We start from the raw sequence: 22956 nt of genomic DNA on the forward strand, positions 1-22956 counted from the left end.
TCTCTATGGAGGCAAGTCGGGACTAGCTTAGAGTTTGGACAGCTTGACCCCTTGAGGATTCGCGAGCTTTGCAAACTTGAGCAACGTCTCATCCGACGTCAATTTGCCTCGCAAACGCTCCTCCGTGACGATGTACGCTTGCGGGAACCAGTCGCCGACATCTTCCCCAAATATCATCCTGACCAAAGCCTCGCCCGTCAGCCAGCACTTGTCCATCCCGTACCCATTGAACCCGGCGGCGATCCACTGTCCGCCGCCGGCGTCTCCCGCGATAGAGTCCGGAACGTGGCCTACAATTGGGAGACCATCAGCCGTGTGACCTTGGATGCCAGACCAAATCGCCTCCACCTCGGACGTCTTCGCCTCAGGTGCCCACCCCTCAAGGAAGAATTTCGGCAGCACCGTCGACAGAGCATCCTTCGCCTCTTTCGGAACGTAGGTATCATCAGAAGTCAAGATGTCCTTCATGTACGCCGTCTCGTTCCCGATCCAAATCCCTTCTGTAATAGGATTCTGCTGGAGATAGTAGAGGCCCGTCACGTAGAGACCGCTCCGGGCATCCAGGGTCGGTTTGTGAGACAGACTCCACGAGCGCGAAGCACCCAGGTTCCTGAGGGTCGGGCCGGGTTTCTGGACGGACATTGTGCCGCGGAAGGGGTATATGCGGCCTGCTAGTTGTGGGAGGAGATGTGATGCGTGGCCGTTGGTACAGTGTATGACCTTTTTGGCGTGGATGATGCCCCTTGGAGTCGTGATGAGATAGGGGTATTCTGGGTTGGCGGACGACGAGAATTTGACCTGAAGCACGGGCGTGTTTGCCTCAATTGCTAGTCGGTCTTGGTATTGGACCAGAAGACCTTCGTAGATTCTCATGAGAAGACGGTACGGCCAGATGGCTCCGGCGTTGTGCTCTACAGCCCCGCTTGCATCTTTGATGTTCCATCTCTGTGATCAAACGGTCAGTCAACCAAGCTTCGAGACCCTCCTGCAGCATCCCGAATCACGTACTTCTGGCACATCGTCTCTCTCGATGATTCGGTGATATTGACTATGCTCTGGGACGGCCTTTTTGAATCCCAATACCGAGCTCTTGGCAGCAACCCATGTCTCATCATCACCAACAGCCATGACTTTGAGAACATCGCGAATCTGGCACCGCTCCTGGGTCTCCGGGTCCATATCTCTAACCATTCTCATGATTCGCTCAACATTCAGGATCGAGAAGCGGGTAATCTGCTTCGCTGCCTCGACGCCGTGTTGCGCAGCTATGGGGCCGTAAGTATGCCCCGAAGCAGTGACAAGATGTCCGCCATTCCGGCCTGTGGCACCGCTTACGAGTGTCCGGGCTTCGAGGATCGTGACGTGGGCGTTGCGTGATGCCTGGTGTTCGAGAAGCGTCTTCGTGACGCTGCAACCGGTGATGCCGGACCCAATGACCGCGAAGTCGGTTTGCTTGGGGAGTGTGGGAGATTGGATTGATGCCAGGCGGTGCTCTGGAACCTGCCATGATGAAATTGTTGGGTTTGGCCTGGGCAGGCCTGGGTCTTGGGAGATGGCCTTGGAAACTTTTAGGAGAAACCTGGCTGTTTCGGGATCTTGGAGCAATTGGTTAGCGAAGCATGCCTTTGAGGTTTGATTGTGATTACTCACTGAGGTAAGATGAAAGCTCATCTTCAACCCCCATCTTGAAGTTTCGGTCAGATTTGATGTAAGTTGATGGCACCGTGGTAAGGACTGGAGAGGTGATACTGATCGCTACTCCAGAGCTTCTTGAGCAAAATGATAATGAACACAGATCCTGGGCTCTAAGGACGCAATCTTCATCCACATTGACCTCGGTATCGATTCAGACGAACCATATGATCGTGTCCATTACTACCCTCATCGTACCGCTGCAGCTCACCCGCGATCTCTGCCGGTGTCGGCGAATGAGGGGGTCGGGATGCGGGGCACCGGGAGCGGATAGGGGCCCGCTCTGGCTTGCCGGATCGGGCAACTGCGTGCGAAATGCGAGCCGATAGCGCGGCAACCACAGGAAACAAGTCCGGGATATGTTATCTCCAAGCTGTCTTCTGCGGATGAGATGGTATCTCGGCTTATCGAACTGCCTCTGGTCGGCCAACGCGAGTCTCGTGCTGCCATCTAGTTGGATCAAGTTGGTCACACAAACATGCACAAGAAACTTGCGTCTACTTAACTTGGTCCCTCGATACTCCACCCCCAAAACTTGAGGGAGGCAATCTCCGTCTAGCCCCCTCCCTCTATCCTCCACTGCCTACGCATATATTCGCAAAGTCAGTCATCTTGGACGGGACCTCGCCCTTGGCGAACAATTGAGTCAGCAATACGACAATGGATCAGCGATCCTCCTCACTCGACAAGGCCTCAGCGGCCACAACACGAAATGCCGTCGCCGCCATGCCCGAAAAAGCGGACAATGAAGCCACGGAGCACGGCTCCATCGTCCACGGAGACGTCACCGTGCAGACCATGAAGCCATTCACAACTCTATCCGCCCTCGGTATCGGTTACGGAACCACAAACACGGCTATCGGCCTGCTGCTAGTGTTCGGCAGCACTCTGCCCATGGGCGGCTCGCCGCTCTTCTTTTGGGGTTTCCTCGTCATGGCCTTTGTCGGCCTCGCAACTGCCACAACTCTCGCGGAGCTGGCTTCGGCTATGCCGCACCCAGGTGGGCAGTATATCTGGGTCCACCGGCTGGCGCCGCCGAGTTCTCGCCGGTTCTTGTCGTACATTACGGCCGTCATCGGCTGGCTTGCTGCCGTTGCCACAGGCTCGTCGGCGTGTCTCTCGGTGCCTGTCGGTATCTGTTCCATCATCACGCTTCTCGATCCAAGCTTTGTCTACAAGCGGTGGATGGATTTCCTGGGTTTCCAACTCCTCAACATCGTCACCGCCTTCGGTGCGAGTTTTGAGAGCCTTCTGCCAAAGATTTCCAAGATCATGTTACTGTTTAGCTGCACCACCATCGTCGTCATTTTCATAACCCTGTTCGCCATGTCGGACGAGCACGCCTCCGCAAAAGACTTCTTCGCTACCACAGTAAATATCTCGGGCTGGCAAAACGGCATCGCCTTCATCATCGGAATGAACGGCGCCAACTGGAGCTTCTCGTGTCTCGACGTCGCAACTCACTTGGCAGAGGAGATGCCCCGGCCCAGCACGGATATCCCAAAGGCACTGATGTGGACTATCGTTGTCGGCCTCGTCTCCGGACTCCTTGTTGTCACGTCTGTTCTCATTAACGTTCCCGTCATTGACGGAGCCGACGACAACTCGGCCCTGGCCTTGTTCTACCGCATCACAGGCAGCAAGGCTGCTTCAGTGGGTCTCTGGGTGCCCGTCATGATCACAACCATCGGCGCCGTCTGGTCTATTCAGACCTGGCAGTCTCGGCTGGCGTGGACCATCAGCCGCGAGGCCGGTTTCCCCATGCACCATCACCTGAGCAAGATTGCGCCCTCCCCGCTGCATACGCCTACCTGGTCATTGATATTCTCCGCATCAGGGACTGCCATCTTCGGCTGCCTTTACCTCGCATCCGACCTCGCTTTCAACTCCCTCATATCTACAGGACTGCTACTCCAATACATCAGCTACAGTATCCCGGTTGTCCTGGCACTTTCCCAAGGCCGCTCAAATTTCAAACACGGCCCTTTCTGGTATCCTAAACTTGGCTTTGCTGCGAACATAGTCATGCTTGCCTGGTCGGTAATTGCACTCATCTTCTACTGTTTCCCCTATTACCTACCTGCTGTTGCAGATCAAATGAATTATGCTTCGGCTGTGCTTGTGGGCATTGCCATTATCACCATATCACTGTGGTTCTTTTATGCGAAGAAGAATTACGAGGTCAAGGAATATCTAGGCCATTAGCCCAACAAACCTTTCTCACTAGTGTATTGATCATATACCCAGCAATCATGCTCTTCTCTAACACCTGATTGTATGTTCACGTCATGAAAAGTTTGATTTCCGTTCATTGTGTCTGGGTAGTCCAGGGGTTGCGACATGGCGCAATTCAAACTCATCACGACGAGTTAATGGCAAAATCTTTCCAGTGCCAGGGCCATCAGGCATCGTGGCTATGATATATCACCTTATATAGGCGTCCCACTCCAATCAGAGTTTGTTGGTGGCCTGGCTCAACGGGAGGGCTGGTGCGGAGATTTTTGATGTCATATCACAGACTTCGATCAATCAACAGACTACATGCTCCCTATGATTCATCTATGAGCGCGCGATTCAGTAGCTCACATCCATAGAAGACATAATACCATGTTCTCGGATTATAGGAGGTCTTATTCTCTGTCACCAGATTGAGTGACCGCCCTGTTGAAAGCGTCAGCGTTGTACGAATACGTTGCAATTCCATGGCCATACCCTCCTTTAGCCTCCGGGGTGGAGGAGCAGATTAATGCCGGTGGGATCTGATAACTCCTGGAAGAGATTTTTCTCTCCTCTTTGGAGGGTTTCTGTAGATGAAACACTCTTAAAGACCATGATCAGTTGCGTTGCATTGGGTGATGGACGGCTATGGCTATGCTTAAGAGGACTTGGCTACCTTCAAGGGTAGTCATAAGCCCAACTGCCCGGTCGATCGTTAGCCTTGCAACACAAGCTCTCTCCTTTGAGCCAAGACAGATCTGCAGCGGGCAGCGAAGGAGAAAAGAAGGCCACCTGCATCGGATGAAGCCGCACGCGCCAACGACGGGCATCCATGCACGATGGCATTGTGGCGGTATTTCCGTATCGCATGCGGCAACCCAAATCGTATAATCATCCAACCACAGCGATATGCGACGGCTCAGCCAGCAGTGATGTCCTAATTGGGTACAAAACAAGCTTTGGTTGTATTCAGCTTCCTTTATGTCATATTGTGAGGCTTTATTTAGTATCTGCCATTGCTCATCGCGTAGACAACGTTGCATTCGTCTCATCTTCTGAACCTTGGACTTGGGCCATCTAGCAAACCTGCCAGATGACAGGCCAAAGTTTCCCCTCTTCTGAAAATGATGCAATCTTGTACTTCTGATGAAATGGTATCCCGGAATCCAAATCTGCCGGGCCCGATTTAGCATCGAGGCACCTCGCAGGTGTAGAGGACATGCAAGCAAGCCCAGACCTACTACGAGCGACAAGAACCCCAATCCCATGTTGAGCACACATGCTTGTACTCGTGCAAGGAGTTTGCGGCATTTGTAATTTCGATTGCTCACATTTCGCCATTCAAATGGTTGGCGCGTCACTAAACTCTTACAAGCTTCTTTCCTCTGCCCGGGTGAGGTTAGAGGCCGGTGGCAGGACGCTAGCAGCCGAGTGATCAGGGAGCTAGAACTTTTGAATCTTGAATAAGTCATGGTGTAAGCGGACAATCCCGAGCTTTCTGCGAGACACCGGGGCTTTTTTCTTTTCACCGAGGTGTTCGTCACACCCTTAATCATCCCAGGTAAGTACGTTTCTTCTGCATGAATAATCTAAGGTAACCCACAAAGAACACACGTCAAGAGGGTTCCGCGGTTCAGACGAATCGCGAACGGACCATTTCTAAGAGCGGTGACTTCACTACGTAGCCAGACAATCAACTGCCGTGTTCGGCAATAGGGGGGAAATGCAACGTGGGGCGCTACCGAATTCCCGCTATCAGATTCGATGATCCGCGCTGGAGGCGCACGGGAGGGCGTCGACACTACCAAGCCTTATTTTTAACCTTTTGCTGAACATCTGCACTTTGCAAAACAACTTTGATCCTAGTAAGGCCAGCTGAGTTGATTGAGGCGCGATGGACTTCCCGAAGCCTCCGGGGGCTGTAAGCGCTTTAAGTGAGACAACGTGGTGAGCGCTGTGTGCTTTTTCGGAGGTTGTGAGTAATCTCAAGGTAGCATGTGGCTAGTCGTTGATCAGATCAATATGTTCGTCCACACCGGTGCCGTACAACCGTGCGTGGGTCTTTGCCTTTCCCGTGCTAACCGTCTCACGGTTCGCGATAGACCTAAAAGAGCGAAAACGCGTCATCTAGACTACTATCGCCCCCGGCTTCTACTGTACTGCTCGTGCTCCACGCGGCTAGCCCCATGTCATCCACATATCGCGGTCCGGACGCCAAGGCTGGGAGCTTAATCGGTCCCGCCGAATTCCTCTCCGCCTTGTGATAGTAGATGGCATGGATTGGGTGAGGGGAAGTAGACTGGCAGATGGTCAAGGCACGGCATAGCTAGCTCGGGGGCCATCATATGTCGTTTGTGTGCTTTGGGTGACTTTGGAGGCAGGTTCTAAATTCGTCTTATGGCGAATGCGAGGTATAATAAGGCCCTTCAATCCGGTCTGTAAGGGATTGTGCTTCATCTCAGAATCATCACCTTTCAGATCATCTTGGAAACAGACACTCAATAATCAGTCTTTCGTTACAGTGCAATCTTTTCGACTTCGTCTTCTTCCAGTTTATTCTCCATCACGATGTATACCCACGGTGCTTTCCTCCTCGCTAGCTTGCTTGCGGCTCTGCCGCAGAGCCATGGCGTTCCGGCACCACAGTAAGTACTCCCACGAGCATACGATTACTAGGAGAGTGTGCCAACAGTTGAATAGAATGGGAGACTATGGCGAGAACAAAGGCCCCGTTGGCGGTGTCGATCCGCCCATCCCCACCGTAACTACGCCTACGGGAAGTCTTAGAGGAGATTCTAGCCTTCTCGGAGGCAACGCAGCGCGACCTGACCCCGAAACTGGCGGCTCCGCCAATGTCGACGACGTTACACTCGTGCCCGGCCAGGAAGCAGACGGAAAGCTCGGCCTGTACCTGAACTTTGATGGTGTCGACGTCCCGCAACCGATCCGCGGCGGACTAGGATCTCCGGACCCGGGCCCAAGTACGTTGCATCCCTAGCGGGGAGACGTTGAAGGGAGATGGATCATTGCAGGGAAGAGATGCGCTAACACATAATTCCCGCAGGAACCTACGACTATGAGAAGCTAAACCCCGATCTTTTCGCCCCGCCCGGCACCGACAAGGGCGATGTCGAGAACGCCATGTGGCCGTTGGGCCTTTCGCATAACCGTCTCGGCAGCCAAGAGGGCGCCGGCTGGGCGCGGCAGCAGAACACTAAAGTCCTACCTGTCGCTTCTGCGATGGCGGGTGTCGATATGAAGTTGCAGCCTAACGCTTACCGCGAGCTTCACTGGCACACCTCGGCTGAGTGGGCGCTCATGCTCAAGGGATGTTGTCGCATCGCAGCGATGAATGAGGATGGAAAGAGCTTCGTTGACGATGTGTGCGAGGGTATGTCTAGCTCGCCTTGATTTATCTTTCTTATAAAGCTAACCAAGCTACATAGGCGATGTCTGGTTCTTCCCGAAGGGTGTCCCTCACAGCATTCAGGCGTTCGACCAAGGCACAGAGTTCCTCCTCGTCTTCGACCAGGGAAGCTTCAGCGAAGAGAACACATTTCTCGCTTCTGAGCTATTCTTGAGAAACCCATTGTCCGTTCTTTGCAAGAATCTTAAGACGGATGTTTCTGCATTTGACAAGATCCCCAAGGATCAGCTTTATGTAAGTCAAAATACGATTTGGCACGTTGGTGCATTAGCTTACTCATTTCCAGATCTTCAATGGTACACCTGCGCCGAAAGACATTGAGAAGCAGAATCAGACCTCATCAGCAGGATCGCTGACTGGTGCTGAATCATACACCTATCATTGGTCGCAGCAGAAGCCCTTCCAAGCCCCCGGCGGGTCCGTCAAGATCCTCGACCCGCAAACATTCCCCATCGCGGAGAACTTCTCGGCTGCCCTGGTCGTCGTCCAGCCCGGCGCCATGCGCGAGATCCACTGGCACACCACAAGCGACGAGTGGAACTACTTTTTGCAGGGCTCCGGCCGCATCACCATCTTTGAAGCCCCTGAGGCCTCGCGTACCTTTGACTTCACCGCCGGCGATGTTGGTTACGTGAAGGTTGGTGACAGTCATTACATCGAGAACACTGGTACCGAGGACGTCATCTTCCTTGAGGTCCTTCAAGCGCCCAAGTTCTCGGACATCAGCGTTGCACAATGGTTGGCCCTTACCCCGAAGCAGGTCGTCAAGGATACCCTTGGCCTCTCTGACGAAGTGATTGCTGCGATTCCCAAGGAGAAGGAGTACATCAAGGTTGGCAACACCAACATGACGGCGCTGGCTGATGGTGGACGTAACTTCAAGAAGTTCAAGGCCTAGTTCCTTGCCTGGTTTTCTTCATTTCTACTGTAAATATTTTCAGACGCGCGACTTTTGCGAGTTGGAGCTGGCATGGAGACAGGAGTTCAGTCGTTCGGTAGCGTGTGTATTTCAGTATCAACAGCAAGCGATATCTCCATGCGAGGTCTCTGACAGGAAAGATTGTGACACGTTTGTGTAGGTTCAAGCTCCGATGGCGAGCATGCTGATTTAACTTACGAAACAAGCCGAGGTTGACTTTGGCAAACCGTGTTAAGATGATCTTTCGCTGCTTGTAGGTGAAGTTCGAATTCCCGCTCAATAGACTTTTAGTAAGTGCGATGGCCCATAAGAAGCTTGGAGGCTCTAGGGACCTCCACCAGCTGCAAGGAGTGAATCGGGGGTTACTGCATCCGGTCAGCGGAGAAATAACAGGATTCCCGCAGCCGGGACAAAAAACCAGCCTCGAACTTCTCGAAGCCTCAGCTATAGGGCAGTCCTATTCATCGCATTCGACGACCTTAAAGTAAGGATACAGTGTACAGTCTCAGAATAGAGGATGTTAAGGGGGTTGAGCTATGGAGCTGGTGTTATCGAATCGAACCCGGGAACATGCAACTTCTACGGAGATATTGTCTAAGTCTCAATGATAAAGCGATCGATGATAGTTGTGGCGAACCGAGGTAGCTCTTGAGTGAAACTTTTTGGTCTTTTAGTCAAATGCAAGGCACGCCATGCACTATCTACATTAAAAAGAAAATTCAGAGACAAAGTCATAAGCTCAGTTGAATCCAGGACCTCTGCCAGCCTGGGTTCCGCAGACGCAGTCAAAGTCGTTGTTCGCCTTGCTGTTGCACTCGTTAGAACAACAATAGCATCGATGAGTCCGTGGAGGTAAACTTACTCAATGCAGACAGCCAAGTTTGCGGTTGTGTCCGAGCACTATGAAGATGTTTAGTTCGAGTTATGAGTAGAAGTCCTAATAAGTAACCTACATGCTTAATGCACTGGCCCTTGCAGCCATCCCGCTGTTCTTGAGTCTTGCAGTTTTTGAAAAGCTACAAAAGTCAGCTATGGGAATTTTACAATCAGCAAGTCTTAGATCGGGACTGACCTCAGCATTTGAAGGTGTACGGCACTCGACAAAAGCCATGGCGGCTCCGGCGGAAGCGAGGAGGAGAATGAACTTCATGTTGACTGGTTGGAAGTGAAATTGATAGGCTCGGTGTATGGTATTGTTGATGATGATGATTTTGCTTTTTTGAGACGAATGAGCTGCGATTAAGCTTACTTATGTACTTGGATTGAATTCAGCGAATTTTCCGCAGCTCTCGATAAACTTCAGATGAGGAAAGGATGGTATCAAATTGATTGAAAACCCGACGGGACGAACGGGTCATGGCATGCTGTATGACTCTGTTGTTCCACTCTGAACTTTAAATCTGTAGGGCTTTGCGAGCAACCTGCTGACTTTAAAACCGAGCCGCTATTAAGTGAAGCCGCTAATCCAGCTCGGCTTCGGGAACGGATCACAGAAAGGCAGACCCATTATCTCCATCTTGGCGATGACTCGTGTCAGCATCAAAGAGAAGGGTTGAATGACGGGCGCCGTCAGCTGCGTGGAGTCTGAAACCGCCCTGGCATTCAACAAGTTCCAGGATCACTCAGGTACGAGAACCAAGTTGCCTAGGGATCAGACCATAAAGAACGTCTTCGCTGAGTAATTTTATGGATTCTTTGCTTTTGCACTCCCAGTCAGCGCATTGGTATTCAACGAGGCAACGGGACGGGACTTCCGACCAAATTAAGCGAGAGAATCGCAATGTTTCGATATTAATCTGCAATGATTGAAATCGACTAGAATCACGTGTACAGATAGTGTCAGGCTCTGCCTAGATAGGGGATAGCATAAGGGGCAGCAGGAGGAGGACTAGGCAACAAAGGAGCAGCTCAGGTATTTATAGAGCGCTGAGAGTCCACTTCGAGGGAAGAGGCAGATTTCAGCAATGCATCTTCTAGACCCTAACAGCAGTTGGCCTCTGTGAGCTTCTTCCCTATGTCGTATACCTATTGACAGATAGGTCGACCGATGGGATAATCATTTTTGTCAGCTGGACAACTTTCCAACAAGCGGCTTTGAACACATTTTTCGATCGAGTTCATCCGGCAGCCGGCTTGGTCCTGTCCTTATCGTCAATAGTGGAACTTTGGCACTTGGAAGCGCTTTGACTTTCAGTTGACAAGGATCTGTTTCTGCTCGCTTGAGACAGATATCTGGTTTGGGGCCGGAAGTAAAGTTAATTAAATATGGCTTTACCAGGTAAATGATACTACTGCGTCAATAGCACAGCCTCTGTGTCTCTTGTGCCATATTTATCAGTGTGAAGTCCGCCGACAAATAGTTTTCAGGCCTGAAACCGAAGGTAGCTGGCTCTTTACAATCTATCAAGGTAAAACGAGTTGTTAGCACGGAGGATGTGTTCGTTGCAGTCACATTACAATCAAAATTGATGCGAGACTCAACGGATTGAGCTGATATAAGGTAGTGGATGTTTCATCGATATCTGAACTGCATGGTTTTATCAATAAATTGAGGCGGCTCTCTCATGTCTCTCTTGGGGATCAATGCACGATGACACCAAGCGGATGCGTACAGGAATATGTCTTCGGCATTGAGAACTTTAGAACGTTGGCTAGGGACGACAAAGCTAATAGAGATGGATTCCATTCTCTGCCCTTGTTTTTGCAAATTGAAGGGAATTTGAACTTGTCGAGCAGCTGCTAAATGCGGGTGAGACATTTTAGTCGCCCGGACGGGCGCTGAGGATTTCTCGAGGCGCACTTGTCGATCAGTGGCGCAAGGCCCTCCCAAATCCCTAGCCAAAGTCTCCACGTTTGAGTTGTAGACTACGTCTAGAACAGCCGCCATTGCGGGGTGATAGATTCGTTTCACGGCTGGTTCCGCGAGGCAGCAATATTTCCCGTCGTTCTGGGTTCTGTGGAACATGAAGTAACTTTCTATTCCATGTCTGGGAATGGGGCCGGCTCATTTCTCTCGCCTCCTCTCGATGGTATGCGTGCGTTATTGAGATCTCCTTCTGTCTCAGAAATACGCAGATCCGACAATGATGACAAGCTGTCGAACGTACACTACGGATATGTGGCGGCGACCGAGAAGGCCTCACCGCATGTCATTTGCAGCGGGGTTGTGCAGCTGGGGGCATGGGCAAGAACGCCGTGCTGTCTTGGAATTCTGCCACCTACGAGACATGGCTGCCCTAATGAATGATCGGTCATGGCAGTCCCTTCAGCTCCAAAATAACCTTAGCATACGTGCATACCTATGCCCTAGGCTTTAGCGGCTAGCCTCAGATCGTCTGACGCCTCAAAGTGTCTAACATGTGCTTGTGGTCTGGGAAAAGCCGCCATGGGAATCTGCTGTGGCAAAACGGGCGTCTCATCCTGTGAAGTGAATCACATCACGATTCACAGTGTGAGTTTAGGTATCTGCCTTCAGTTGAGAAAAGGTAAAGACTTGCATAGATTTACCTGCTACCATGGCTTTTGTTGCAGGTCGCGACTCATTAACCGAAGGCACAACAGCCACAAATTGGTGGTGGTTCAAGTGCTTTTTGGAAAGTCCAGTGGTGTTGAAGCGAAAACTACGACATACCAACTAGTTGCTCAGAAGAAGAAGAGTTTTCACCCGATAAACTTTTAAATATTGACACTGAATTTGCCACCTTGGAGTCGTAGGCAAGCCGTCGGTGGCGAGGTATGAACTTGATTTAAGTTTGTGGCTAATACAGCTGAACTCGCTAGTAGGGATAAGCGAGTATCCAAGCCAAATCGGTGCAAGAGGCTGCTTCCAGCCGAGTTATGGACAGAGAATCTGGTATCTAAGTGGTGGCGACCGCATACATGGTGATAAGCAGGGCATGAGAGCTTGACGGGTGTTTGTGAAAGACAGTGCCACATAAGTAAGGTGATTATGATGGCGTATAAGAAGACGATTTTCCATGCATGTCGTGAGCAAATAATAAGAAAGACTTCTATGCCATCTCTCAATCAGATCAACTATTTTGTAGTACCATATTCGCTTATTCAAACTATTAGCAATGGACGTCAACAACTCCAACCTTACAGACCTCAAATACGGATATGATTTCGTGGTCAGCACAACTCAAGCCAGCATTAACTCTGGCTTGTTGGAATATCTCTGGGAAAGTAACCAGCCAGTTAACTATATTTGCTATATCTCAGTAAGTATTCCCAGATGAAAAATTATGGCAAAATGCCAGGTGGGAGATCAATATTATCGACCAACTGCTTACATAGCCGCCACAGGACTCGAATAACGGAAACGCCACAACCCAGATCAGTCTCGATGAACTGTTGAAGAGGACAGACGGGGTCAACCCGTTTGAGATCCTGGATGGTGCATCGCCGAATGACCCTCGAATTGAAGAGCTCACTCGAAACAACTTCGTCGTTGGCGTGAAGATTCGCATTGGTGTGCCCCCAGGCATAATGCCCAAGGAGCTTCCTCCAATCCTGGAGCTCGGCAAGAGTGACGGCAAGTCTCTCTTCCGAATGTTTTGCTCCGAGTTCCAGGGTATTCAGAATACGACAAGCGAAGGACCATCCGCAAACGGACGTTGGAACGTCTGGAACCAGCCCTCTGGATCGCCGTGGTATATCGAGACGGACGTCAACATCCTCAATAAGAGCCTTGACTGGGGCCTCGAGACACCCTACTTTAATCACCGCCCAGAGCTTATGGAAAACCTCAAGTCTCAATTCAACTATCTTCCTCCCAGCAAGTCTTACAGCCTTCAGCAAACTCTTATGGATCTAGAAACTGCTGCCGATCAAAGCACACCCAATTTCGTGGGCATTCCAGTCGGTTCCCCCACCTTAGAAATCCTGCAGAAGAACTTCGTCGACCTCTACAGCAAAGCAGCCAAGAGCTACGGACAACCGATTCTTGCAGTTGCCGCCGTTGCTGAAGACCATCCAGATCCTTCCACACTCCAGGTGACTTCGGTTGAAGTGGGCATCAGCCGGTACAAGGACTCCAATGCTTGCGTCGTCAACAATCCGACCCCCGAACAGGCCGCCGCAGCGACCCTTGACCATCTCTGCATGACGAACTGCCACAGTGCTCCGACAGTCTCGGATCCCTACTGGCACTGGAACTGGGTCCAGCCCGGGGAGGTGAAAAGCGAAAGTGGTGTTATTGCCATCAAGCGAAGTGTATTCGCCGAGCAGTTGATGAACATCATCCTGCCATCTGCTCGGAACTCTTGCCTCACCTCTCAAGTTGACATCGAATTTACCGACTCCTGGGGCAACTGGAAACCGGTGATACATTTTTCTCCTGGTCAATGGCCACAAACTAGAGACGTAAAGGACCCTAGTAAGGGCGATTGGATCATTGACATTACTTGGTCTGCCGAAGGCTATCCTGGTGTGAAATGCGAGAAATCGGAAATGGGCGTATTCTGCGACAGTCTCCAAGTCGTCCCTCACTACTATTGTGAGGTAAAGGTCAATGGGAGTATCATGACCATCAATCAACGACTGTGGGTCGTCATATCATTGATGTGCGAGCGTGTCACCCAGCCACCACTAAATGCATACGACGTCACAATCACCGACACCTACAACTTGTCTGTGGGCCAGAATGGCCATTTGAAGATCAAAAATGTTAAATCTCAGAAACAAGATGATTCACAGTCACCTGGATCCAATTATTGGGGGAACATATACGCAGGAATCACCGACCATTTGAAGGACATCAAGGCCGAGGTTACACAGCTGGCCAGCCTGGACCTGGAGAGTATCAACTTTGCTACGCCTCACAACTTCGTGTTCCCTGGGGGCAAGGTATTCACGTACACATCAGCCAGATTCTCCAACCACCAAGACTTGATCTGCGACATCACGTACGCGGCGCCAACCAAGCCCTTCCAGCCGCCGCCTCGGGTAGATGCCCCAGTTACCGACCCTTCGTCGGACAATCTTCCGACGAGACCCGCACCGAAGCTTCCTGAAGCCACCGGTCCGCCGGCATACTCCATGGCCCATACGACCGATCTCATTCAGAACTACATTCAGGGAGAGATCGTGGCTCCTACAGCAAAGTTCGAGGCTCTCCAAACTGACGACGGCCACTCCCTACTCTTCTCGCTGAGCACGGACAACGTCTTCAATGTGATCATGGAACAGAGCCGCACCACCAAGACCGGCTGGGTCCGCATGCCTCTCTCGCCCCTCTCGTCTGCTTCCACATCAGTACGCACTTTTGATGTGGGACAGAGCGTCACAGACGGCACCATTGGAATGGCTCTGGTGGTGTCCGAGGGGGGTTCGGACAAGCTCTTGCTCTCTCTCTGCAACTCCAGTTCCGACACATCCTGGACGGCGAAGCCTCAATGGTCTACAATCGACTTTGATGCAGAAGGCCATGCTGGTTCGGAGTCTATCAACATTGTCCGCGTCATGTTCGCTGAGCCTCAGGGAAGCCGGCAGCACATCATTGTCGACATCGACCGCTCGTCGAATAAGGCAGACAAGGACATTGCTCGCTACTACGTCAACCCCCATAAGACGTCCGGTAGATCCTGGACCTTGCATGGTCTTCCGATCGACATTCAGAAGGGCTACTATCAGAGTTGCGTGGGCAGAGTGGCCTACGGGTTTGTTGACGAGGTGTACACCCTGGGAACCGCCGGGAACTCGGCCCAGCTTGTCTACGTGCCTATTGAAAACGCCTTCGGTGACGGACCTCCGTTGCCGTGCCGCCTCGAGTTTCCGAAAGAGACGCAGGCATCTGCCATCGCTGCCGCTCGCAGACCCGGCTCTCTTGCGTCTCCGGGCGGGACGACGGACCTGTTCGTCGTCAGCAACTCGACTCTCTTCTATTTCCCAGCTGAACGCCAGACTGACAAATCAAAGGCCATACCACTGCTCGACAGCAACGTCCTTTCGGGCACCAAAGAGCTCGCAGCCATGACGCGTGGGGGTGTGACGACAATCTGGGGCAAGAATGCCAGCAATGAGGTGTACTACCTCTCGTGCCCGTCCAGCCAGCTCGGCAACCAGAGGGCGTGGAGCGTCCCTGTGCCAATCATGTTTGGCGTAGAGCACATGACGCCGTACCTCAACCGTAGCGACGGCGGCCGGGCCATTTTCACATCCTGCTCCGGCAAGCTCGAGAGGGTGACGCAGGCTACCGGTACCGACGCAAAGTTGTGGGTTGCAGATGAGATCAAGCTCGAGGCCACGGAGCCTAAGGCCAAGCCGCTGGAGTTCAAGTCGTACACGACTACGATCCAAGTCTTCGATGAATACGAGCATCCAGCTCCTGGCGTTAAAGTATCGCTTTCTACCAGTTCTCGCACGCCCGTGTACATGAACGGGATCTACTACGTGGTTGGGCCGGCACCTGTCACGGTGGTTACGGATGCGACCGGGAGCTTGACAGTTGTTGAGGCACTGCAAGACAGCATCAACGGCACTCTCATGAAGGTAACTTGCAACAATGGAGAGGCCGAGATTACCATCAATCCGATGGAGAAGTCGTTCCAGACGGTAGCAGCTCTCAGTAGCGAAGGAGCCCTCCGGGACGCCAAAGTACCAACCAACACGGTCTCTGGTGGCATTAGGGGCACGCCTACGTGGACCACTCTCGTAGAGGAGACTGTATCATCGAATGATATGGCCAAAGTCGCGAACAGCCTCAGCAAACTCGGCACAACGTATGGGCTCGTCAAGCCCACAGTCACCCCAAGATCTTGTATGAGCGTGATTCCGCACACGCTTTACACGTCCTCGTCCTCGGTCGACAGCCTGGGACATGATGTAGCCATCGTGGCCGGCGACCTGTTCCGCTGGCTCAAATCCGACGTGGATCATTTCATTGACATCATCAAGGACGATGCCACTGAAGCATGGCACTTCGTAGCCACCATCTCCGGCAAAGTCTACCGCGCCGCATTGACCTCGGTCGAAGCCATTGTCGGGGTGGCGGAGTGGATCTTCAACGCCATCAAGACCGGTATCAAGAAGCTCATGTCCTTTGTCGAGTTCCTCTATGACTGGGATGATATCGAGCGAACCAAGGACGTCCTCTGCAACATGACGAAGCAGTGGTTGAACAATCAAGTTGACTATCTCCGCACTGCAAAGACAGAGTTTGACGTTCAGATTACACACGCTGAGAAGAGTATCGAGAAGTGGGCTGGCATCAAGGACTGGGGTTCTTCACTCGGAAGCAAAGCCTCACAGCCAGCGGCCGCAAGCGCCACGAATCCCACCAAGGGCCATACATCGGGTTCTCAGGCCATGATGACCCATTTCAAGAACCACAGCGCCAATATGACCGTCGTAGAGGCGCCGCCAGCGAAGAAAGAAGTAGCATCAGGTGTCATCAACGACCTCTTGGATGCGCTGGACAAGGAGGAAGCAAACATATCAGCGGTTGTCTCTCAACTCAAGGATCTGGCCAGGCGCTTCTCCTCAATGACCGTCGAAGAGATCCTGAAAGATCTACTCGGGATCATCGCAGTGGGTGTGCTTTCCAGCGTCAAGGTGGTGGTCGATGCCTTGCTCAATGTCTTGATCGATCTTGCCGGGGACGCGTTTGCCCTCTTAGATGTCAAAATCCACATCCCTGTCATCTCAGATCTTCTGAACGATATCGGCATACCGGAAATATCCTATTTTGATCTGGTATGCTGGATCCCCGCCATGTCCTTCACGGTGATATACAAGCTGGCTTCCCAGACGGCCCCCTTCACCGCGGATGATGTCGCCCTTTATACGGGCGCTTCTGCTGGTAATTCAAAGACCCCGCAGGCCCGCATGGTACCTCATACATCAACATCGCTAGTTTTGGAGCCCATGGCAATGAATTCCGACATCGTGACCACAGCCGCCTTAAGTTCTCCCGAAACACCCACAGCCTACCAGCAACAAGCCAGCGTGCACAACAGCAAGGCCTCGGTGACTTCGATCTCCTCCTCCGACTCTGTAAGCGTAGCCAGCACGGAGCCAACAACCCCCGGGTCCGCCAAGCCAGTCACTGCGCGCGATCAGATGATGTACTCTCTCGGCCATTTCATCGCCTGCGGCATGAGCTTTATAACTGCATTTATCAGCCCCATCGAGGCCGCACTTCCAGAAGGGAACCCACTCAGCAATATGCTGACGGGAACGGCAGTGGTCAGCGCCGGCGCCTTGTACATGGCCGATTCTTTTGCTCCCAAAGACCCCATCAAAAGCGAGTTCTGGGACTTCTGGTCGAAAACCATCACAATCATGACATTGAGTAACATAGCGGTCTTTAGTGATCCCGCTCAGCATCACCTCTTTCGGACAGGCCACTGTCTACATGTCGCAGATTCTCGCCCTCTAGCAGCCAACATCGATAGCATACTCGTTATCCCAGCCTTTCTAATCACTCTGGAGCACTTCAGCGAGCTCGTCGTAGCTAAAGGGAGTGTGGACCAGGTAGCAGCCTTCGTAGGCGAGCTGTCCAACTTGGCGTCCTACGTTGCACGAACGAATTATTCTGTCGTGATCAACTTGGGAGGACCACAAGCTGCAGCGGACGCGGCTGTAGCCATGACATTCGGGAACCTTGCCCAAGCCGGGCTCGAGATGTTTCAATATAAGATTGGCATCGCTCAGGCTAACGACATTAGCGAGAGACAGCGTGGATTGCTACCTTGAAAGACACATGTTTATAATGCTTCCTCCATGTAAAGTATGGCACCTATCACCAATAGTAATCAACGATATACCTTCACTCTCTTCCATAATTAAGGAACTTAACAGAATTGTGTCTATTACGGGTGGAGTGAGATCAAAATGTCGGCTTTCAACACTATAGTTGTCACCACATCATCTCCTTTACTTTTCAACCAACAAATTTCCAGCTAGCTTGCCGAGAAGCCCAGACTAACTCCTCCCGTCCCGCTCGTCCGGAACCCGGAATCAGACCACCGCCGGCTCCCCCATCTCACGAATCTCAAGCGCATGCATGTATCCCACGGCGTAGTGTAGCCGATTACCCCGGCCCACAGGAAGGAATTCAAGATCAAACCTGTATGAGTAAATAAATCCCGAAAAGCGACTGGGCTTTTTTGCGCCGCAGGTATACATAAGACCCGGGTCGGATTGTGGTATTAGGGCCTGGGGGGAACGGACAACATCCGAGGAGGATACCTCACATCAAGAAATTTAAATCCCAGAAAAGAAAGAAAGGGAAGAAGAGAAAAGTGGAAAGGTTGCCAAGTCCTCGGGTTCGCGATGGGGTCAGACCAAAATCTCTTCCAACCTTGCCAACTTCGTACATGAACACTTCACTAACTGGAAGTATTCCCCTACCCCACGCCCACATCCTTGGGCTCAGCTCAAAGAAGGGGCCGGTGTTCTCTCCGCGCACCGCGCACGCGTCCTTCCCCCCCCCCCAGATCCACTAGACCCTCTACCTCAACCCTGATATTGACGGTTTTGACTTAGTATACACTATACGGAGTAGCTGGGTCTGGAACCATGTGAAATCTCAGCGCCCAGACTGGAGCGAGTCCGAACAAAACATCTCTGCGCAACAGGGTAAATGAGGGGAAAGGAACATGAGCGGGGTTGCCCCCATTGAAAAACCTCTTGGAGAAATCTGGAGCGAGCGGGACTCACCAACAGCACCACCCCACAACGGACGCCAATAAAACGGTGCCCCAATGAACCAACCCACGGAACGGTGAGCACACGAACCGGCCCCATCGCGACGTTTGGCGCCCACTGCACATCGTACGAGACTGCTTCCAACATCGCGGCATCGCTGATCGCAAATGTCTCACCGCACAGACTGGACGAACCCCAGATGGAGAAGGCCTGGCCGCCTGACCAAAAAACCCTGCATTGCACATACCTAGAAAACGTGGAGTCTGGAGATGTCGGGGAAAGGGAGAGATGTGAGATTGCAACGCGGGAAAAATCTCATCCATGATCCATCCCGGGGGGTTGGCCGTACAATTGAGAGAATATAAGGTAGTGATACGTCTGGCTGTAGTGATTTGATAAATCCTCGGATCAAGGGCTCTGTATAATCTCTTAATTCCAACGGCAAGAAACCTTGCCTTGACGTGAGAATTACAACCGTTTGCCAGGGTTGCAAGGGACTTCGTTGTGGAGCACCCTAGCCCTGAACCTACCTTAAGGGAGTATGGGCTCAGGCAGTAGACCCAACCAGAACAGCTGCACAACCTAAAGAAAACCCAGCCAAGCCAAAGAAATCATTGTTGAGGCTTGAGCAAATCGAGAGTGATCCATCGCCGTCTCAAGACGCCGACTGTCAATCTGACTTCTTGGGAAGGCAAGTAGCCGACCGCCGGTTACTGCTCACGCGGCAAGAAGATAGAGCGGGATAAGTGGGCCCCGGGCACTAGTCTGGACCGGTTCCGCCCTCCATCGGGTCTAGCACCATCGATGACTAATTTCCCATGAAATGCAAAAGAAAACCAGACAGAGACAAGCACTCGCAAGCTTCAACGCCCAGCGACGCCGATACTCAGCCAGCGGCTTGGCGGAAAGCTTGTCCACACGAGCGAAGAAATGTCGTGATTTGAAACAACATGTCGCATACATGTGCTGATCGTCACGGGCGAGTGCGGTAAGACAGGGGGACTTTTTTGAAAATGGTATCAATCTTTATATTCATTCATTCGCGCCGTGGCGCTTTCCATGGGGTATTGTGTATGGCATCACAGCCATTGTAGGCCTATGCCCGGCCTCCTTCCTGTACCTGTGTACCGTAATTCCAAATCATTCCAGTTGTACTTCTCAAAAGTGTTGTACGTCTATCGCTGAGCCCGGCAGCGACCGATCTTACTCCTTGCGGGTGTCCTCGACGTTGGAGGCCCTGATGCTTCCCTTCTCCTCGTCGTGGTCGTCAATCTCCTTGGTCTCGACGGCCTCGCCTTGCACACCGGCGACGGCGTGCTCGAAGCTGCGGCCGCGACGCTCGGGTCCGAACATGGTGGTGACGACAATGCCCATGGCGATGATGGCCGTGGCGATACCCATGACAGGTCCGTAGGCCTCGACGCTGTGGCCTGAGGGGGCCCTGACAAAGGTCTTCTCGGAGATGGCGTTGACAATCTGTGCAGACGGGGACGAAATCATGTTACCCAGCTGGTAGGTGATACCTGGGAAAGAGGAGCGGAAGGCCGGGGGCGAAAGCTCGTTGAGGTGGATGGGAATGACACCCCAGGCACCCTGGACGAAGAACTGCATGAAGAAACCGCTAGCACTCAGGCTGCGCTCGCCCTGGGGAAGGATCCAGGCGGGGATGAGGCAGGCAGAGATGAGAGCAGAGACGATAATGGCACGGCGACGACCGACGAACTGGGACAGGTAACCGATGATGGTGCCACCAACGCAAGCGCCAGCCTTCATGAGAATGGAGGCGCGGGAAGCACCAGCGTTGTCCATCTCCTTCTGAGCAATCATGAAGGTCGTGTACGAGTCTTGCGAGGTGTGGGAGTAGTAGTTGAACCAGGTCATGAGGATGATGCAGTAGACACACATCTTCCACTCCTGGGCCAGCATCTTCTTGGTCTCGCGCCAGAAGGCGCCGGGTGAGGCCGACTTCTTTCCGTGGGCCTTGGCCTCGAGGAACTGCTGGGACTCGGGGAAAGCAATGCGGACAAGACCGACGGCGATGGAGATACCGGCAGCGATCCAGAAGACCGTCTTCCAGGTCTCGGTGCCACCACCAACACCGAGGTTGGCGCAAGCGGCGAGGACGTAGCCGAATGAGTAGCCCTGTTGGAGGATACCGGACATCAAACCACGAGCGTTGGAGCTGGGAATCTGTTAGCGAGCTAGTGACGAAAGGCAGAAGATTGATTGACATACGGGCAGTGCTCAAGAGCCATGGCAATGGCGTTGCCGTAGACACCTCCCATGAAGAGACCGAACAAACTGCGCACAGCCAAGAATTGCTGGAAAGTCTTGCTGTAAATGGTGGCAATCTGCAAAAGACCAAGGATGATCATGTTGAGAACCATGGGCCACTTGCGACCATACTTGTCACCGGCCAGACCGAAGAAGGCGGCGCCGACGGAACGGAGAAGCAGAGTCAGGGTGATGGCAGTGGTGATATCCGTCTTCGAGCGGTCGTAGTACTTGGCCAGCTTAGTGGTCTGGATAGACAAGGCGTGGAAGTCAAAAGCATCGGCGGTCCAGGCGCAGAAACCGCAGAGGAAGAAGAACCAGTCGCGAGGGCTGAGCTGGGCCATGAGGCTAATGGGGTTCTTGATTGGGTCGGGATCTTGCCATTCTGTGTGCGTCTCGCCAGTTGGACTAACAACAACGGTACGCTGTCTCCAGATGAAGAGGTCCTTCAAGGACTGCTTGGCCGTGGCCAGCACGCCCTTGGCGACGGGGTCGGCGGGCTGCGCAGTCGACGTCGACATGGTGGATGTCTGTCTGCGTTTGTTGGCTCTCTAAGACACGGTCAAGTGTATGAGGGACTGAGGTGGTTGAAGATGATGTCTGTGATCAAGAGAGAGGTAAAGGAGGAAGAAGAGATGAGAGGATGAGGCACGACTGGTTGAGTTCAACAGAATGGGATGAAGAGGGGGACACAAAGCTTCTTCATATGGTTGGGCAAGCCATCGATAGCCATGCAGGTTGGCGAATCATCAGACCGTCCATCGCGTCGGTGCCAAGAGTTCACCAACATGGAGCAGGTGGATAAGGTGGTTTCGAAGGAGTTGAGAGAGACAAAAACAAAGAGCACCGGTATCGAGGTCCAGAGTGACCGGGATGGCACCGACATGCTCATGGTTTCGAAAGCGATCATCTCCCATGATGGAACGCTGCAGTGAGAAGCGTGATGATTAGTGCGGGCAGGCTGGCCAATGGAGGCCAGAACTGTTTCTGATGGATGCGTGGGGAGGTCGGAGTCAATGATGCGGGGTCGGCGTCGGGGAAGAGGACAGGATGAGCATGGTGAGGAGACCAGAGGGAGGTATGCTACATGGGAGCTAGATTTGCTAGATGGCAGCTAGAGCTTTCTAGCGGGGAGAGTAGAAGAGCGTGCGGCGTGCCTCGATACGGATACCATGCAACTTGCGAGTAGCACGAGAAAAGGCGGCAGACAAGGGGGTCGAGGAGACCAGGGTGTTCGTTCCATGCCCATGCCCATGGTGGTTGGCGAAGTACGATCCCGAGAGAGAGCTAGGGAAAGCTAGGGACCACGAGGATTACGAGGGCGCGGACCATGTTGGGATATTGCATACGATGGCGTTCGTTGGCAAGGGAGAGGAAGCGTAGCCTGCGCCTGGTCTATGCCCACTACGGAATTCCACGCGTGCGGGAGACGGCCTTCACTCCGGCACATGATGGATCACCCCATGCAGCCGGCTTCTCAGCTAGGTAGCAAGCTCCCTACTGGCGCGGGATCTGGATGGGGAAGAGGTCGGTTGGCGTTTGTAATGATGAACCGTGGTCCATGGGTCAAGCGTCCGTCTCCCGGCATGTCCCAGTGCGGCAAAGTGAGATGCGATATGAGGCGGGATCCAAGTTAACGCGCATCATGTCGAATCCACTGGGAGTCGCCGGCCGAACACCCTCTTGTCTCCATGAATGGATTTCATTTCGGGTTGGTATGCGTAGGAGAAAGTGACGACAGTGTCCGTTTGGTCGCACAAAACGTGTCACACGCTTC

General features: G+C 52.7%; 11 protein-coding genes across 11 annotated transcripts; 6 read left to right on the forward strand and 5 right to left on the reverse strand.

Annotated features, from left to right (window-relative positions):
- Window positions 1–27: 27 nt before the first annotated feature.
- CLUP02_04847 (uncharacterized protein) lies at window positions 28–1684 on the reverse strand (the record flags this gene model as incomplete). The annotated part of the gene is made up of 3 exons (XM_049283857.1): window positions 28–945; window positions 1009–1595; window positions 1651–1684. 3 exons carry the CDS (start codon window positions 1682–1684, stop codon window positions 28–30), a joined length of 1539 nt encoding a protein of 512 aa, XP_049141000.1.
- A 668-nt stretch (window positions 1685–2352) lies between these two features.
- On the forward strand, window positions 2353–3897 carry CLUP02_04848 (uncharacterized protein; the record flags this gene model as incomplete). The annotated part of the gene is made up of 1 exon (XM_049283858.1): window positions 2353–3897. The coding sequence occupies one exon, from the start codon at window positions 2353–2355 to the stop codon at window positions 3895–3897; it is 1545 nt and encodes a 514-aa protein (XP_049141001.1).
- Window positions 3898–4143: 246 nt separating this feature from the next.
- Window positions 4144–5130, reverse strand: CLUP02_04849 (uncharacterized protein; the record flags this gene model as incomplete). Its single annotated transcript, XM_049283859.1, has 4 exons — window positions 4144–4211; window positions 4279–4353; window positions 4640–4886; window positions 4996–5130. The coding sequence occupies 4 exons, from the start codon at window positions 5128–5130 to the stop codon at window positions 4144–4146; spliced, it is 525 nt and encodes a 174-aa protein (XP_049141002.1).
- Window positions 5131–6477: 1347 nt separating this feature from the next.
- Window positions 6478–8234, forward strand: CLUP02_04850 (oxalate decarboxylase family bicupin; the record flags this gene model as incomplete). Its single annotated transcript, XM_049283860.1, has 5 exons — window positions 6478–6554; window positions 6610–6890; window positions 6974–7300; window positions 7356–7570; window positions 7623–8234. The coding sequence occupies 5 exons, from the start codon at window positions 6478–6480 to the stop codon at window positions 8232–8234; spliced, it is 1512 nt and encodes a 503-aa protein (XP_049141003.1).
- Window positions 8235–8994: 760 nt separating this feature from the next.
- On the reverse strand, window positions 8995–9405 carry CLUP02_04851 (uncharacterized protein; the record flags this gene model as incomplete). Its single annotated transcript, XM_049283861.1, has 4 exons — window positions 8995–9061; window positions 9118–9155; window positions 9209–9271; window positions 9328–9405. 4 exons carry the CDS (start codon window positions 9403–9405, stop codon window positions 8995–8997), a joined length of 246 nt encoding a protein of 81 aa, XP_049141004.1.
- An 814-nt stretch (window positions 9406–10219) lies between these two features.
- On the forward strand, window positions 10220–10453 carry CLUP02_04852 (uncharacterized protein; the record flags this gene model as incomplete). The annotated part of the gene is made up of 2 exons (XM_049283862.1): window positions 10220–10254; window positions 10345–10453. The coding sequence occupies 2 exons, from the start codon at window positions 10220–10222 to the stop codon at window positions 10451–10453; spliced, it is 144 nt and encodes a 47-aa protein (XP_049141005.1).
- A 314-nt stretch (window positions 10454–10767) lies between these two features.
- On the reverse strand, window positions 10768–12191 carry CLUP02_04853 (uncharacterized protein; the record flags this gene model as incomplete). The annotated part of the gene is made up of 6 exons (XM_049283863.1): window positions 10768–11209; window positions 11399–11491; window positions 11596–11675; window positions 11770–11875; window positions 11945–12075; window positions 12135–12191. The coding sequence occupies 6 exons, from the start codon at window positions 12189–12191 to the stop codon at window positions 10768–10770; spliced, it is 909 nt and encodes a 302-aa protein (XP_049141006.1).
- A 140-nt stretch (window positions 12192–12331) lies between these two features.
- On the forward strand, window positions 12332–17951 carry CLUP02_04854 (uncharacterized protein; the record flags this gene model as incomplete). The annotated part of the gene is made up of 2 exons (XM_049283864.1): window positions 12332–12475; window positions 12552–17951. 2 exons carry the CDS (start codon window positions 12332–12334, stop codon window positions 17949–17951), a joined length of 5544 nt encoding a protein of 1847 aa, XP_049141007.1.
- Window positions 17952–20108: 2157 nt separating this feature from the next.
- Window positions 20109–22096, reverse strand: CLUP02_04855 (major facilitator superfamily transporter; the record flags this gene model as incomplete). The annotated part of the gene is made up of 3 exons (XM_049283865.1): window positions 20109–21087; window positions 21141–21730; window positions 21968–22096. The coding sequence occupies 3 exons, from the start codon at window positions 22094–22096 to the stop codon at window positions 20109–20111; spliced, it is 1698 nt and encodes a 565-aa protein (XP_049141008.1).
- On the forward strand, window positions 21911–22114 carry CLUP02_04856 (uncharacterized protein; the record flags this gene model as incomplete). Its single annotated transcript, XM_049283866.1, has 1 exon — window positions 21911–22114. One exon carries the CDS (start codon window positions 21911–21913, stop codon window positions 22112–22114), a length of 204 nt encoding a protein of 67 aa, XP_049141009.1.
- A 395-nt stretch (window positions 22115–22509) lies between these two features.
- CLUP02_04857 (uncharacterized protein) lies at window positions 22510–22668 on the forward strand (the record flags this gene model as incomplete). Its single annotated transcript, XM_049283867.1, has 1 exon — window positions 22510–22668. One exon carries the CDS (start codon window positions 22510–22512, stop codon window positions 22666–22668), a length of 159 nt encoding a protein of 52 aa, XP_049141010.1.
- Between the last annotated feature and the right edge of the window lie 288 nt (window positions 22669–22956).

The sequence above is a fragment of the Colletotrichum lupini genome, chromosome 3 (assembly GCF_023278565.1).
Source record: "Colletotrichum lupini chromosome 3, complete sequence".
Classification (NCBI taxonomy): Eukaryota; Fungi; Ascomycota; class Sordariomycetes; order Glomerellales; family Glomerellaceae; genus Colletotrichum; species Colletotrichum lupini.